At 37.1% G+C, this 18,026-nt stretch overlaps 1 protein-coding gene across 1 annotated transcript; it reads left to right on the forward strand.

Annotated features, from left to right (window-relative positions):
* Positions 1–2,700: 2,700 nt before the first annotated feature.
* On the forward strand, positions 2,701–15,355 carry LOC118265363 (serine/threonine-protein kinase polo; the record flags this gene model as incomplete). Its single annotated transcript, XM_035578201.2, is given in 13 exon segments — positions 2,701–2,777; positions 3,264–3,327; positions 5,801–5,909; positions 6,597–6,821; positions 7,021–7,225; positions 7,371–7,563; positions 8,561–8,739; positions 8,892–9,029; positions 9,150–9,328; positions 9,415–9,545; positions 9,636–9,727; positions 9,842–10,046; positions 11,983–15,355. Coding segments are annotated over 8 exon segments (1,186 nt in total), but the record flags the coding sequence as incomplete, so codon positions are not given.
* Positions 15,356–18,026: the final 2,671 nt, after the last annotated feature.

Consider the following 18,026-nt stretch of genomic DNA (forward strand, 5'->3'; position numbering starts at 1 on the left):
AAATTTATTTTACAAAATTGGTAACACTAGTGCGTTTGTTATTGATTGATTACATTCTGTTGTTGGTCAATTCAATCAATAAAACATCCCCTGTCCATTATTAAGTGAAGTAACTACGGGCGAGGTGCGCGCGTGCCCCGCGAATTAATACAAAATATATCACATTTACATAAAATTGTTAAGTAGTGGTTGCAGTTTTGTTATTGAGGTGCCAGCAAAGACCAGACAGAATTGCAATTGGCAAATATTCCATCTGGGAAATAGGATACGGAGGCAGTTGAAGATACAGCTATGGCTTGACCAGGACCAGATCAGGAAAAACCGCCAGGACCGGAGGAAGTACCAGGACCGAAATGGCCGTTGGTTCCACAAGGTTTACCACCTTCGTGCTCATCAGTGTCACGACAGTATTCACTAAGGCCTGAACCTTCACCATCTCCATTGCAGCAGCCCCTATCATAGTGGCAGCAAATAAGGCAGCTTCCAACTTCACAAGCACATAGACGCCCACCAGCCATTACAACCATCTAGGAATTTGAAGTTCCCAACACCAGCATAACTCCATCAGTTTAGCAGCACTAGAACAATTAGGGTAAGTAGTCTTGGACATGCTTATACAAATGTAACGGGAAACACCAAATACTATGTATTTGGTCAAGCAGTTGCAAGCGCTATTGTCCGAGCAAGCAAACTCGGGTTTCATTCCTGATCTAGCAATAGTTCAGTTGTCTTATGCGGAGGATTTGCCTTCAACACTTATCTACTGACAGTTGAAGCATTGCTAATTTTTGAAAATTCAATAATAGTCTGTATGGTGATATATGGTAGCCTGGAGGATTAAGATGCCCGCTTCTCACAGCGAGGGTGCGGGTTCACATCACCAGTAACATACGGTGAAGGAAAATATACTGAGGAAACCTTCTTTCTAATAATAAGTTTAAAATAAAAAAAATCTCATATTGTCTCTGTGTGATAAGACTTGGCTCAAGCCAGCCCAGCAGTGGATTTTTTTTGCATGGATATGTGCGCCTCTGCCTATACCTTCAGGGATTGTCATCATGCTGTTGTTTGTGTGGTGCCTGTCATTATTATGTATTGGTAACTACATGAAATTTTAGGCAATGGATACTTCAGACATTGTTGGTCTTAATACACACTTTTATTACCTACTGCATGCAATCTACATTCCTCTATTACCCTTATCTAAGTTACTCAAGCATTATTAGGCTCTATTTTCCATTATTCCATACAATTTTCCATGTGAGTGAATGTATGAGTGAGTGAATGTGTGATTGAGTGTGTGAGTGAGTGAGTGAGTGAGTGAGTGAGTGAGTGTGTGAGTGAGTGAGTGTGTGAGTGAGTGAGTGAGTGAGTGAGTGAGTGAGTGAGTGAGTGAGTGAGTGAGTGAGTGAGTGAGTGAGTGAGTAAGTGAGTGAGTGAGCGGGTCAGTGAGCTAGTGATTGAGTGAGAGAGTGCGTGAGTGAGTGAGTGAGTGAGTGTGTGAGTGAGTGAGTGAGCGAGTGAGTGAGTGAGTGAGTGTGTGAGTGAGTGCGTGATTGAGGGTGTGAATGAGTGAGTGAGTGAGTGAGTGAGTGAGTGAGTGAGTTAGTGAGTGAGTGAGCGAGTGAGTGAGTGAGTGAGTGAGTGAGTGAGGGGCGGGGGAAACTATTGAAAACTTACATTTTAGCACTTGATAATGTATGTATGATATTTTTTTTTTTCAGCAAACCTTGCGCCGAAGCATACACTCAAAATGTTACCTAAAGAGTAAGTAGTATATTCTTTAAATATGAATACTCAGGAAATACCTAGTTAACTTTGATCAGAAACTGGCTTACAGCATTATATTTGTGTGTAATGTTTCAGTGAGTACACACAAGATTCGCGGCCACCGCCGCCGCCGCCGCCGCCGCCTCCACCTCCGCCTGAGCCTGCCCCGCCGCCGGCGCCACCGCCTGCGGCCAACCTGCCGCTAGTAGGTGAGGCCGACCTGCCGCTAGCACGTGAGGCCAACCTGCCACCAGAACCTGCGGCCATCCTGCCGCCGGCACGTGAGGCCAACCTGATGCCACCACGTGGGCCCAACGTGATGCCAGCACAAGCGGCCAACCTGATGCCAGCACGAGCGGCCAACCTGATGCCAGCACGAGCGGCCAACCTGATGCCAGCACGAGCGGCCAACGTGATGCCAGCACGAGCGGCCAACCTGATGCCAGCACGAGCGGCCAACCTGATGCCAGCACGAGCGGCCAACCTGATGCCATGCCAGCGAGCGGCCAACCTGATGCCAGCACGAGTGGCCAACCTGATGCCAGCACGAGCGGCTAACGTGATGCCAGCACGAGCGGCCAACCTGATGCCAGCACGAGTGGCCAACCTGATGCCAGCACGAGCGGCTAACGTGATGCCAGCACGAGCGGCCAACCTGATGCCGGCACGTGAGGCCAACCTGATGCCAGCACGTGAGGCCAACCTGATGCCACCACGTGGGCCCAACGTGTGGCCAGCACGAGCGGCCGACCTGTGGCAAGTACGTGCGCACATACATGTGTCACCACGTGTGGCCAACTTGGTGCAAGCACGTATTAACAACGAGTTAGCAGAACGTGCGGCCACCCTGCGTGCGCGTGCGGCCAATCGGATGCAAGCACTTATGGTGAACCTGCCGCCAGCACCTGCGGTCAACCCGCCGCCAGCACCTGCGGTCAACCCGCCGCCTCCGCGTAGACCTGCGCCGCTGTATCTGCCTGCCAAAAGACCAGCATTTGGCTTAGAGGGTAAATATTATTAATAGTACTAGGTACTATTATACATATATTACATATGTTTAAAGTGCAGATAGGTACCTAAAAGAAAATCTAATACATGTTTAGAGAGTTTTCAGAATTTCCCTACTTTTAAATGAGCTCGTTTAGGAAATTTGAACCTAGAAAGAGAAACCAAAAGATTAAGATTGCAATATAATTTGTAATTTTTGAGACAGTCTGGTTTGTCTTTTTGTAGGCTTTTCGAGAGTGGGCAAATTCTTTATACTCTTCATGCTTTTTTTATTCTTCATGCTTGGCGAATAACCAATGGCAATAGTATAAGAGAAATATTTAACAATAATTTTATTTAGCAATACTGTTCAGGCAATGTAGGTGAGGATTCCATTGTAGGTAGCTGGATGCATCAATATTTGAAAGTTGATTGCGTTTAGTTTATAGGCACTTAGATAAGATATTTTTTGCCGCTTGGCGCCTATTTTGTTATCTTTCTCACAGGTGCGGAATCAAAAAGGAATAGGACGAGCGACCCGGGCGAAGGCCCTAGCGACAGATCTAACAGGTTTGCAATATTACCTAATAATATTTAATTATTATCAAATTACTTTGTGACCATGATAATTTTAAGGTTTCATTTATTAATGAATTCATATTTTCATTTTATACTGATTTTTTTTTGCTTTATAATACTTCAATGAGTTAACGAGCGAATTTCCTGGCATTTTGATTGCCATTGCAATTGTGGAGAAGCGAATTTATAATATTGTTTTTTATAATTGTGTATTTAGTAGGTAGGTACTCGTAATTACATACATACCCTTAGTACGAGTTTGCTTTACGTTACTACATACAGTACCCTTAAAATCGTACTAAGGCCTCAGGTGAGAAAGGTATATTCATATGCGGGTAAAGCGCTATAAGTAACAGCAGCCCCTTATTGGTGATCGATGATGATTATTTAAAAGTATTGTTCGTGCAAATCGTCCAATCTACAACTATCTTCAATAGCGCACGTAAAAATATTAATAAACCGACTTCAAAAAACGAGGTGCGATTGTCTAGTGTTTGGCTGAACCGATTTTGATGCGGTTTTCAGATTTATGAGAAGGTTTTACAGTTACCTATTACCCTGACCTGAAAAAATTGAGGCGGTAAAGAAAATTTAAAGCGGTTCCATATTATGTTTTAAAAGTTCTATATTAAATTAAAATGTTGACATTTGTATCCTACCCACAAAATGGAGCTTTAATCAACTACTAACAATGCCCACCTAAGAATAAAAACAGAAACCTGTATTTTTTGACATTTCGAAAAAAGTAAAGAGTTTGACTAGTTGACCTCGTCCCCATTGGTATACAGTACCTCTACGATGAGTTTGAAGCAATAGTATTTGTCGGTAATCGCTAGCGACGACGTAAATTTTTAGTATGGCCAATTTTAGTTCCACATGTGACCGGCAGAGGCGTTGTAAAATATGACATACAAAAACGTTACGTTGTCGCTAGCGACTATCGATATTGCTTCTAAAGCTCCGTACTCACGTACGGTATTACTCGACAGAGCTAAGCTGTCGAGTAAAACCCATAACTTGAGCTTTTGTCCACACATTCAGTATTGATCTATCGAGTGAGGTCCACTGTTCAGTATTCGCTGAACAATTTGAGCCAAAGGATGACGGTGCTTCGAGTAGGCTCGAAGGAAATTACTTTCATTTAATTCCATCGAGCCGGCTCGATGCGAGCCATCGAGCCGTGAGTTTTCAGGTCCATAAGTTGATTTTTACTCGACTTATCGAGTAAAACTATCGAGTAATACCGTATGTGAATACGGACCGTAACTCATGGTAGAGATACTGATGCAATGTAAGTAGTATGCAGAGGAACTTTTGGCATAGATGCTGTGCGATATTATCAGTCTGCAAACTATCCCATTGCTGGCCAAATGCTTCTCACATTGACAAGGTGTATGCATGGAATACCATGCTTTCTCAAGATGGACTGACGATTTCAAACTACAACAATTATGAGAATTACAAATTAAGAAACAGTTATACTATTTAACATTTAAAACTGCGTTAAGAAAATCGACTTCTAAAAAGCAAAAAATATGATAAAATTGTATACAGCTTAAGGATGAGGTATATTAAGGTTCCAATGAATAATTTTGTTTAAAACTCGTGGCACCGACTTTCAGTACGTATGACAAATCATAGATATTTTTCAGTAAGTAAGTGCAACTGCCGGACAAGGGGTCTAGCGTTCGATTCCCGCATCCGGCAAAGCATTACTGGGTTTTTTTCGGTTTATCAAAAATTTCTCAGTGGTAGCACGGAGTCTGGAATTATGCCCAGTATATGGCAATAGGAACTTATAAGGCAAATGGTGAAAGAGTTTGGATATTGTATAGCGGCATTAAGTGCCATAATGTGCACCTATGCTTAACCCTTCAAAGGTAAAAAAGTGTGACGTTGGTATATTTTTCACTTCTTAGAAGTCTGCTTTTTAAACGCACTTTTTGAATTTTAGAATCATAAGATTTTTACATGTTTGTGGGCTCTTATCTCTGTTCTCCCGCGAGCTAGCTAAAAGTTATACTTGCAAATAAAGTATAAGGGTCAATTTATACTAGCACAGAGTCGAAGCGCATCGAAGCGTCTTTCCAAAACTGAACATAACAAATTCAACCTTAACTTCACAGCGTAACGCACACATTACTTCTGAGATTTTAAACAAGACGCGCGCATTCGTCGAAATTCGCGCGTCTGCGCGAGAACAACGCCTCGACTCTGCGCTAGTATGAATTGACCCTTACGCTTTGGAGTTAAGGTTGAATTTGTTATGTAAATTACATAGACGCTTCGATGCGCTTCGATTCTGCGCTAGTACCTATAAATTGAACCTAAGTTGATAAGTCTCTTTGAAATGACTTATATTATCAACACTGTTGGTTCAACGTTTAGTAACCACATGATCTTTTGCTTTGGTAATTAAAGAATCGTGTTGCTATACGTTTATTTGATTTTGTTATATTTTCAGCAGGGTGAGAAATAGACCATGGCTGGATGAAGCAGAGAAAGATATTCCGATCATTTTGGACGACAACAAAAATAACTGTAAATACCAACGGATACGATTTATTGGCAAGGTAAGATGTTCTTATTAACCGACTTCCTTATAATTTATTGTTTATTTTGTACAGGTTATAAATAATATACAAGGTATTCTAAAATTATCTGCCCCGGCTTTAATGGTGGGTAGGGTTGTGTATGAAGATTACAATACTGAAAAAATACGTTTTTGAAGTCAAATAAACATTGACTCTGCTTTGCATAACGTCGTTCATAAATACATACGCAGGATGTTATGAAAATAACCAAAAATGGATAGCAATTGTTTTCATTGACGAAGCGACAATGAAAGAGATTGCACTTACATAACAAACTCACATTCGTATGAAAAAAAAATGCTCTTAATCTTTAATACAATATAATAATTGTTTACAGTTTAACGTGAATTTTATTAACATAGTCTTAATGAAAAATATATATACTATAGGTTTCTATTACAATTGATAGGAGATAGATTATTTATTTGTTGGTAATATTTAGTAGTTATAGATATAGATAAACGGTAAAAAACCTTAACGCTTGTCCCCCCAAATCCAACCATTCGTCCGAATCGACCATCTGATATTCCGGAGGTTATTATGATATTAAGATGTATTTATCTGTCTAAAATATTGTTATGCATGCACATTATTATTCTTTTTAGAATTGATGTGTGAAGACATCAGCGCTTTTTGGTATTAAATCGTCATTTTTGTATATTTTAGGGTGGATTTGGGATTTGCTATAAAATAAGAGAAATGGCCACAGACAAAACGTTTGCGGCTAAAGTCATAGCCAAGAAAATGTTGACGAAGGTAACACTGAAAAAAGCATTAAAAAGGGAGATTGAGATCCACCGGCCGCTGACCCATAAACATGTGGTTGGATTCCACAATTCTTTTGAAGATATGAAAAATATTTACATAATCCTCGAATATTGTTCAAGCCGGGTGAGTATTTTGAACATTGGACGTCATTGATTATACTATCATAATATGTCTTAATAATATGGACATGGAATTGCACTTTATAATGGTACAATAACAGTCCTAGTGATTGCATTAGGACTGTTTTCAATTTACTTATATTTATTGCGGTTTTACTATTTACTTCTCATAATTTCAATTAATATATGTCTATTTTTTACAGTCATTGTTGGACCTGCAAATAAAAAGACACACCCTCACAGTGCCAGAGTGCCGGTACTTCATTTATGAAGTACTGCAAGGAGTATTATTTTTACACCAAAGAAAAATTATACACCGTGACTTAAAACCAGGAAACATTTTCCTAAACGACCAACTCCATATTAAGATAGGAGACTTCGGGTTGGCTACCAAATTCAATGCGAAGGGTTGGTATTTTATTTATTATTATATAACTTCAACATTTTGCATGTACATAGTGAAGCTACTTGAGCTTGTTGATTGCTGCTGATATTCAACATACTTATTGACTTTTAATAACATTCTAATTAATTATTTTGTATAATGTTACAGATGATAGGACACAAACATTTTGCGGGACGCCAAATTACATGGCCCCAGAAATGATGTCGGCCAGGGGACATTCGTTTAAAGCCGATATATGGAGCATCGGCTGCATTTTGTACTCTTTAATCGTTGGCACACCGCCTTTTGACGGCGCCTTGGTCGAAAACACATATACGAACATCAGATCTTGTATTTATAAGTAAGTTTTTCCTATTATGTAACCTAGTCACCGATATCTATCATGATAGGTATATACTCTCTGTGAACGTAAGACACAGCGTCCTTGGTCCGCCAAAAATCTCAATGAAGGGAAGCTATACAAATTAGTTTGAATCAAAGCTGATGAGTAAACGATGCTCAGCTGTGGCTACCTCTAACTACAATTAGGTATGATAGAGAACCAAAGACCAATAACTAAGCATTCGAAACGGTTTTGGGCTTATTATGCACAAGCGGGCACGGACCGGTTCTTACGGCCTAACAAAGACTGATGGCATAACACTATCTGTTTCTTCTTTCTCAAAGAAAGAGAAACAAAATGGGACCCATTTCCATAGCCCAGATAATACATGCAGGACTTACGAGCTTAGAAGTTACTTTGAAATGTACCAATATTGATACCTTGCTTGATTTAAAATGGCCACGACGAAATACCTTTTTTTTCCAAATCTGCTTCGTCTGCCTATCACTGCATATTTACACATATTTGCAAAGGTACTGATTTATTACATTGTAGTGATTGCATATAAAATTTATCTTAAAAAATATATATATTCAAATAAATAAAATTTAGTTTGATTACTTATCTATACATACGTAAATAAAACTAGAAGTTTATTTTCACTTCAAATTCAATAATTCGTATTCAATAAATATTAACAAAAGTTAATAGTAGGGGTTACTGGGGGGTATGTGTTACTCGTTACTAGATAGATACCGAACCCAAAAATCAGTGAATGAATCAGACAGACAAAGATATCTTTTTTTTGTCTGTCTGTCTGTTTATATGTTCAAGCATCACACAAAAGTCATCGGTCCGGTTTCGATGAAACTTGTTATAATTATATTTTAACATCCTGGGCATTACACTGGATAATTTTTATCCTAAAAATATACACGCCGGCAATGCCATTGGCAGAAGCGAGTTGGTGAATAAAATAAAAATAACTAATATTAATCAAAAGTTATCGTTTTAGAATACCATTGTCGGTTCACGAGGAAGCAGCGTCTCTCATAAAAATGGCGGTCCAGCGAAGTCCGGGGCGAAGACCATCGGTGGACAAAATGCTGAAACATGAGTTTATTCATTCCAGCTTCCGACCTATCTCCCTGCCTAGGTGCTGCTTCTACACTAGCCCCAAAATCAATGAACTAGGTAGGTTCAAAACCTCTTACCACCTCGCGACACCTTGTGTTGTGTAGTTGTGTCTGTATATTCTTCATGTCGTTTGACTAATATTAAGATAGAAGATATTATTAGTATTTTTTTATTAATTAATTATGTATAAAATTTACTTTGTTACATAGACTTCGTAAAGATCGACGAGCCACGCAAGAATAAACCAAATCCCGGGCCACCAGCCAAAAAAAATGAGCGTGGCCGAAAAAAATATAAATGTGATGCAAACTCAACTTACCGCACTACTTGGTGCGGACTTTAAAAAGGTATAAATAATTATACACGACATTAAGTGTTACTGTTTCTTTTTTTTTCTTTTTTCGCTCTTCCTTCTGTTGTTGAAACAACTAATTGCATAATTATAATACCAACCTACTTCTTTACAGATTAAATGCCGTACTTCTTGCTTACCCGATGAACTAAGCGAACCCGCGGCGCCGCCGTTGGTGTGGGTGTGCGAATCGGTTTTGACCCCAGGTGTTGGCTTTGGATATACTCTGAGTAACAAAACCTGCGGAATGCTATTTGAAAACAACACCAACATATATATTAATGACACCGAAAGGTGAGTATGACTTGCTTACAAATGGTTCGTGTGCTTACAAAGTTGGCTGATGCTATTTTCCCCTAATGTTAATTTTTCGTACGCAGGAAAGTCTATTACATCAACGAACAGGGACTGCAAACAGAGTCGCCGGTAGGTCCTATGCCAGGAGACCTGCCCTTTCCATTAAAGTTAAAAGCGGGATTGATATTAACCAAGTACATGTCTCGTTTAAAAGGTAATGGAAATGTAGTAAATTTTGAAATGAATCAGAATTTACAAAATAAAATAACATGTTAAGAAATAATGGTGTCTTCTTCCCTTGCAGGTAGACGTGCAAGACCAAATACAGCGTATGTAATAAGGGCTTATAAAACCTCAGAGGCTACTGTAATGCTGTTCAGCACGCGGAGCCTACAAGTAAATATTATAATGACAATTTAAAGCCAAAAGCCATGGCCCGCCACTATTGGCAGAATCAAAAATTAATCCAAGTTTTCTCTCAATGCTTAACTCCAGATTTTCTGTCAACAGATGGACTTTAACGACAACACGAAGTTGATTATATGTCCGAAAAGGACAATTTTGTATGGAGAAGAAAATTTAAGAGCATTCCGCTTCCGCACAATCAAAGAGCACGGCTGTCCGCAAAGTCTCAGGGACAAGCTGAAATATGCCCTAGAGGAACTGAACAAGCTTGCAACTAAACCAGACTAGACACAACAAGTTAGCCCATCGGGTACATATCACTGAAGTATATTTAAGTATACGTCCCCGGCACGAGCTATGTCCAGATATTCCGTAGTGTGAGTAAATTCGCGTTTTTACGATTATTGTCATCACATTACTTTTAATCAGGTCCATTTTGGAGGACGTTAACGGAAGTAATGAGTAAAGAAATTTGTGATGAAACTTGAAAGTAATATTGGGAAATGAAAAAATACGCAATGCACAAATTTACATCACTATGAATAATTGGATATGGTTCATGCCGGGTATTATATCTATAGTTACTTCACTTTTTCCCTTTGTAGGATTCATTCCAGAATTTGTATTACGCATTGTTAGAAACATAAAATATTGATATTTTTGCTGATTTATCAGACCGCTTTAAATGTATTACCTGTTTAATTATATTTATGGTATGGCATAATATGTATTAAGCGCTCCTGCATACGTTGCCACGCCGATAATGGGCGCTTGTAGTTTTTGATGCTTATAAGCGATGCCTTTGCTGTAGTAGGTATATAATATTCATAATATTATGGAAATCGGACTGAGAAGTAGGGTCTTATTTTTGAAATGTAGACTAAATTAAGATTGGTTAGGTTGCAAGGGTTGCATATTTTAATCGTAAAACGTAATTGTGCGCCTCTATGAAATATTTGTGTACATATATAATTTAGTGCATCGTTTCTGTAATAAATGTACTAGTGATGTAACGAATATCCGTTGACAACCAATTTGAGCAAATTTTTTTGACGAATTTGAGCTCAATTGTTACGTTTGGTATTTACTAGTTGGCTGTTTTTCCAAGTTATTTATAATATGTAACGCTATAGAGACTGATAGTCTTACGAATTTGTATGTATACATTATGTAATGATTTTTGTAATATCTATTTATGTTTTTGTAAGAGTATAATTTTGGATTTCAGTATTAGTAGACAGTAAATAAGTGATATTACGTGCCATATTAGTATCTATAGTAGATTTTGACTTTGTTATTTTTTTTTAATTACATAATAGGTATATTTTTTTAAAGCTGGCCCACAAACGTACGTTGTAAAGAAAGTTTTTTTTTGTTTGAAATAATTAAAAGCTATGTTTTTTTATATGTTTGGAGCAAGCGCTCCAAAAAAGCTGATTGCACTTTTGTTATAACAGGATCATAATTTTTGGGCCGGCTATTATTAAATTAAGGCAATGAAACCATATTTTTCAATTATCACAAAGAAATGCGGTAATCGCCATAGTCTCAAGAAAGCTACTGATTATAAAAATATCACTAAAGCAATTAATATGTAATCGGCTTCCTCACGTAACTGTTTGGCGAGGAACTCGACTAGTTTCAAGCCTTGTAAGAGGCTCATATTCTGCTACTGAGTACCAGCGCGACAATCGCCGCGTCGTTTGTCGCGGTATGCTGCTCATGAATATGAACCTCTAACATGGCTTGAAACTAGTCGAGCTCCTCGCCAAACAGTTATGTGATTAAGCTGATAACATAATAATTAACTTAGTACCTACTGCGTTTCATGAATGTTACGTATCACGATTGAATTATATGGTTTTATTATGTATTTTGATTTATTTTTATTTTATTATTTTTGAGTAATGTTTATTTTTTTATAGTAGTCTATTGAAAATAATCTCATATTAACGTTGTGTTTTATTTATTCCATTCTTTAGTTAAACTGTGACGCTTTTAGTGTTTAGTTAGTGCCTACGAAAACTTTTAGTTTTTTAGTTCAAGATAAGCACAGGTAAATTTTTATTTTTTTTAAGTTCTTTTATTTTTGTTTTTCATGAAAGATCTCATTTCTTCAAATTATATATTTATTGGTATTTTGTATTTATACACTTCGCCTGTACTCTGTCTATTAGTAATTATTATAGTTTCATTTTGATTACTTATTTGTAATTTTGTACTAATCAAGTTCCAATTTGTTTTAGGCAAAAGTTAGCTGATGTTCGTGGCAGTAAACGGAGCAGAGATATGACTATATACTTTGACTATTTACCCGGATAAAGACGAAAATGTGGTAGTAGATTATACAGTGTATATATTTACTTATAAGTAATAACTGACTTTTTAAAACTATTTCTGTCGTCAAATGATAGTCACACACATTGACTGTGGTGGTTGTTTAAATGGACGTAATTACCTACGTTAACAAAATTAACAAAATGTTTAAAAAAATCACAAACATTGATTGCGCCTTGATTCGACAAACTGTAAATTAAATTTTGGTGGTTGTTTAAGTGAACGTAATTACCTACGTTAACAAAGTTAACAAACTGTCTTAAAGTCATAGACATTAATTGTACCACGATTCGACATATATTGTGATTTTGGTGGTTGTTTAAGTGGACGTAATTACTTAGGTTAACAAACCGTTTGAAAAACTCACAGACATTCATGGTGGTTGTTTACATAATTACCTATGTTAACAAACTGCCAAAACCCATAGGTTTATATCATAACATTATCTAGTACCTAGCATCTAATCTCAGTTGATCTAAACTTTTATGGTTGGAGAAGTGGATATAATCACCAAACCAGTACAAACTCTTTAAAGCTATTCTTGTCATAAGAGTGATAGATATTGTAGGCGAACAAATATTTTGGTATTAAAGGTCCACTTCACATTTGCGGTTGTTTGAAACGTGTGGGCAATGTGTGTAATGAAAAATCTATCTATATACTATTTTTTTAAATGGCTTTTATTGCCATTCTACAGCACTCATGAAAGACTGAAGTGATGCGGACGTGCAGTGTGATTTGTATGGTTGTAAGATGTGGACCTATTTACCGAAGTTAACAAACTGTCAATGTGTGAACTATGTCGTAAAAAAAAAACTAGGAACGTAATGTCTCCATTACTTATACAATTGAAGGTATAACAATCAATGTCAAAGATTGTGATATTTGTGGTTGATTATATAGAGGGTCTAATGCGACGTTCTGCGTGAGCGTTCTGGAAGCGAACGCGAAGCGGTGAGGTGACACGCGAAATCAAACGCGATACGGTGTGACGTACCTTACGGCATCCCACATGCGGTCGATTACGTAGTCCACGTCAACATATTTTGATAGCTTGCTGTATTCGCGCGGCGCCGTACCGCACCGCCTTCGCGTCTAGATCGCTCGCGCAGGACGTCGCGTAATTGAGTATTATATACAAACTTTATTTTGATATTAACTGTCTCTGTCATTCTACATTCGTCTTGTACCTACATATTATTTATTTGAGAGTCTTAAAGTTTGGTATTAAGTTTACATATAAAAAAAAACATTCCGGAAATCACTGTATCTATATTTATTTTAATTTTGCTAAGTAAAGCCTAAAAGGTGTTTAATGTAAATGAAAATTATTCTTTAATTAATAAGAAACGCTAAAATCTTGAAAGCGGCCAAAATGTTTCGAAATGTTCTATTTTCTGAAGTGATATTTGTTTTTTTAAAAAACCTTTAAAATAAGTAAGTATTGTTCATACATGAACAATGCATTATCATAGGTTAAGATAAAATGCCACTGCTTATTATTATATTTTGCAATATAATTGTAAACCAAGTATAACTATTTAGTAGAATGATGAGTCTTAATCTTACTCATATAAATGTATTCATAAAATATACTTTCAATGTCGGTAGTATACTGAAATGTAACATGCTCAAAGTTACTTATTTTGGTCCTTAAAGTTTTTCAACTTATCATCTTTAGGATAGGATCTTCAAAAATATGAAATTAATATTTTTTTTATTTATATATGTATGGTGATTGGACAATATTATTGTCAATAATGAACATTGATATAAAGTCAATAAAAACAATTATAATTATGCTATTATAAGTTCACCTAAACACTATAAGTGGATATCGAATGGTGTAAGTGTAATTAGACTTAACTTTAGTGTGTATTGTGTTATAATTACACACACACACACATATACACTATATTATAAATATAATATTTTTAATGACTATCTCCTAAATCTAGGGAAGAATTTTGATCAGTTATTTTGTTTCCATCTTTTTCTAACACGCTGCTGACGACTGAATCAGCGTCTCAATTGTCATTTATAAGTATATCTGTATTATTCTCTATACACTTTTATATTTATAGTATTTTATATACATATATATTTATAAATAAAGTGAAACGGTATATAACTAAAAATGTTCTCTGTAAATAACAAAAAGCTGTAAGTGATTTTTCATTAATACTTACTTATTCCCAAATAATAATTACTATTGTACCAAATGATATTTCTTAAACATCATTTGATTTAATCAATAGATTATAACACACACCTATGCACATTAGCATGTAATGATGTATTTGAATTCAGTATTATAGATACGACGCTTATAATAACTAGATTAAATCAATGTTTCAGTAATATACAAACAGTATATCGTATATGCTATGTAAACTATATACGTATTGCATTACATCTAATATATAAAATTCTCGTGTCACAGTTTTCGTTGCCATACTCCTAACGGCCGAAACGGTTTGACCGATTTTGATGAAATGCTTATCCGGTATCTATGAGAATCGGCCAACATCTATTTTTCATCCCCCTAAATGTTAGGGGTAGTACAACCATATTATTTTTAATTTTCCGCGGACGAAGTCGCGGCCAGAAGGTAGTAATATTATAATAAGTATATCAATTGACTAGTTACATTTCGAATTCAATTGCTAATTTCTGCACTGTATCTGCGTTACCAAGTCTTAGGTACCGCACCTGTGGAGATCGATCTTATTTTTACTCCTATATATTTTACTAATATGTATTATAAATTCAAAAGTTTGTTGCATTTAAAATATATCTCAATCGCGGTAACGGTAAATTTTCTTTAACAACCGATAAGAACGCTGTTCAACGAAGTGGGTTAAATTTAAAAAATATTTATAAATTGGTAGGTATTAATGTCCGACGATATATTGATTCGGAAATCGTATGACGTCACGTCTAAGTACTTTTTATACTGATCGATGACGTAGCTTTCTAGTCCGTAACTTTATTTTTTTTTAATGTTTTATTACTACGAAAAAGAGTTTAATATTTTTAATACTAATCTAAGACGGACTAAACTGATGTGTAATTTTTAAAATTAGATCGCATTTTGCGTATTTTTGTATGTAAGTTGAGAAGTAACGCCATTGAAACAAGGGCGGACCTTTAGTAGCGAGTAAAATACATAACTACATTTAAAATGTCTCTTTGTCTGTCTGACTTACAAGTCTGCATTTTCTATACCTATGTGTATTGTATACAAGATACATTAATGTAATAAAAATGAATCGATCGAAATCCAGTTGTTTCTTTTGTCTTAATTTTATTTCTTCCCTTAACATCCTCATAACTCTTCAGACTCTACCTACCGGGCTTAACACCCAGATTAAATTTAAATGAAAGAAAGAAAAACAGTTTATTTGCACAATTAAAAAAAACAATAAACATGACATAAATAGATTCGTTGTTAGAAGGTACATCGAACCCAGACTCCGTGCCAATTACTGAGAATTTTAGAGAACCGAAAAATCATCATACTTTCCAATGATTATCATCATCAGCTCGTAAATAGGTACTATCCTACTGCTGTGACTACTGACAAAATATCTCTTTTTACATGGAAACAGAATCAGCCTTAACCACCACGCTTGATCAAAGTAGATTGACGATTTCAAACTTATAATTATAAACACAGGTTTTCTCACGATGTTTACCTTCGCCGTTTGTCAGTGTTGTCTAAATAATGTCGACCACTAATGTCATAGTCAACGGATTTTATAGAATAGATGATCTTTTTCACATCACCCGGAGCCATTGGAGAAAATTTAAGAGTCCATACAAGGCCGTGGAAGGCCACTATTGAAGTCTACCGTCTCACAAATGATTTGACGATCTAAGTTGGCAGTGGTTGTGAAATGGCGGTTAATATCGTAAAAACCAATCGTGTTAGGTAACTCCATGTGGCTCTGTTTACTGACGCCTATAGTCCCACGGAACTTTTTTTATATGTTAAATGGGCCGACGTTTGGCCGCTATCTCGCCTGATGGTAAGTGATGATGCGGCCTACGATGTAGCACGTCTGCCCATAAGCAACCTATTCACTCGGGCTTTGAAGACACCCAGGTTATACCCATCGGGAAACACAGACTCCGGCAAGGAGTTCCACTCCCTAGCCGTTCGCACAAGGAAGCTTGAATCACTTCAAGCTTCCTTTTTTACTCTTCCAATTATTGCCGCATACCTAAAAGTGACATTATCTGGAATATTTCGGCTTTTAGCATAGCGTTTTTTTTTTTGAGGGGGGAAAATCACCCAATGACTTCTCTCGCCTGGGCAAGGCGAGAGAGAGTGTCAGACTCTTATTGACTAAAAACCACTTCGATCCTACTCCTGTTTTGCGAGCTGGAGCCCGCTAGTTAGTCCGCAGCTCCGGGTCGCTTTAGCCCTACTGGGTCCCGTCTGTGGTGATCTGATGACTCTTTGAGGCGCACGTGGAACGCGACGCGCTGGTTTTGCATTGCGTATTATCTGGTTACACCGATTTCTAGCTGAGTTGTATTTTCGCAAGGCTCGATTCCTACGCCGTAATCCATGGAGCTGGTGGACGCCTAACCCTCACAGACTTGACAAGCACAAGTATGTCGTACAGAACTTTTATCAACCGATTCAGAGTACCTAACCGTCTTCTCATCGGCTGAGGAAGCATTGGACACCTGAGATTTCCACTCAAGCCTAGAAAATTCCTCACAAAGATTTTGGGGGTATACAGATTATATCTATTAGTTGAAATTACTTTAGTCGGGGAAATTCAAATTAAGGGGGCAATATAATTCAGTACAACAACGCATTCAGGGTGCTCTTGGGGTTGCCATGGCGATGTAGCGCGTCTGGAATGTTTGCGGACGCATGTGTTGATGGGTTTGCCGCGATCATGCGGAGGCGATGCGCTTCTATGTTGGCGCGCCTGCGCTCCACCTCCAATGGCATCCTGAGTGTGTTTTCAGACCGGTGGGACTCTCCCCTCTTGCGAAGGTGGATAAGTGTTCAGACACACTTATCCTAACAAAGGGGCTAAATATGTATGTATAATTATAATTTAATACTAACATTAGGCTAAGTTGTACTACTACTAACACATATGGATGTTTATCTGAATTAAATTTTTTGAATTTGAATATATTAATGGTGCCGACAGAAGCAGAAATCTTCTGAATAGATACATGCAGCTGATTTTTTTATTATTAGAACAAAATAAATATTCGGTTTTAAAATAAAATAAGTGTTTATTGTGATTACGATGATATACAATGTGATAGGGGTGGGACTTCTAACCCGTTAAGGCTGAGTACTACATCTAATTTTATCGACAAAAAAAATAATACGGGGGGTTGAACCCCCTCCCCCTAAAAATTATGGCTATTTTTATAATAGGCAGGTAAGTGTTGTTAAATAAATTAATACTGAATAAAAAGTGGATACGTCAGGTAAAAATTATAAAATATAATATAATAGTTAATAATAAAAATTGACAAATAGTTGTAATCATTGATTTATCGATAGTTCATCAACTATATATGGCGCGTTTTGGACCGGAGGCACCGGCGGCCGCGCGCTCTCCGCCCTCTATCTCGAAAACGGTTCAGCGTATAAAAAAAAAATTAGACAAAAGTTGTAGAGAATTTTGTATTCTACAATATAGATATTGAATACAAATACCAAAAACCCATACAATATGAGATATTTCGAAAAAACCGCAAAAAAAAATAACGATTTTTGGGACAATTAAAACCTGAATTTTAAGGGTTGCTTCCACCCTAACAAATGTCTGTTTTGAGACAAGTTTTAGGAGCTCAATATACAAGTATATACAAAATTACAGCTGGGTATCTCGCATTCCGAGATTCTTACCTAATTTAACCTTATTTGACTGGACTAATAGGGCTGAGGCGGTGGAAGGCCTGTCGTGAA

This window comes from Spodoptera frugiperda, chromosome 25 (assembly GCF_023101765.2).
Source record: "Spodoptera frugiperda isolate SF20-4 chromosome 25, AGI-APGP_CSIRO_Sfru_2.0, whole genome shotgun sequence".
NCBI classification, from domain to species: domain Eukaryota; kingdom Metazoa; phylum Arthropoda; class Insecta; order Lepidoptera; family Noctuidae; genus Spodoptera; species Spodoptera frugiperda.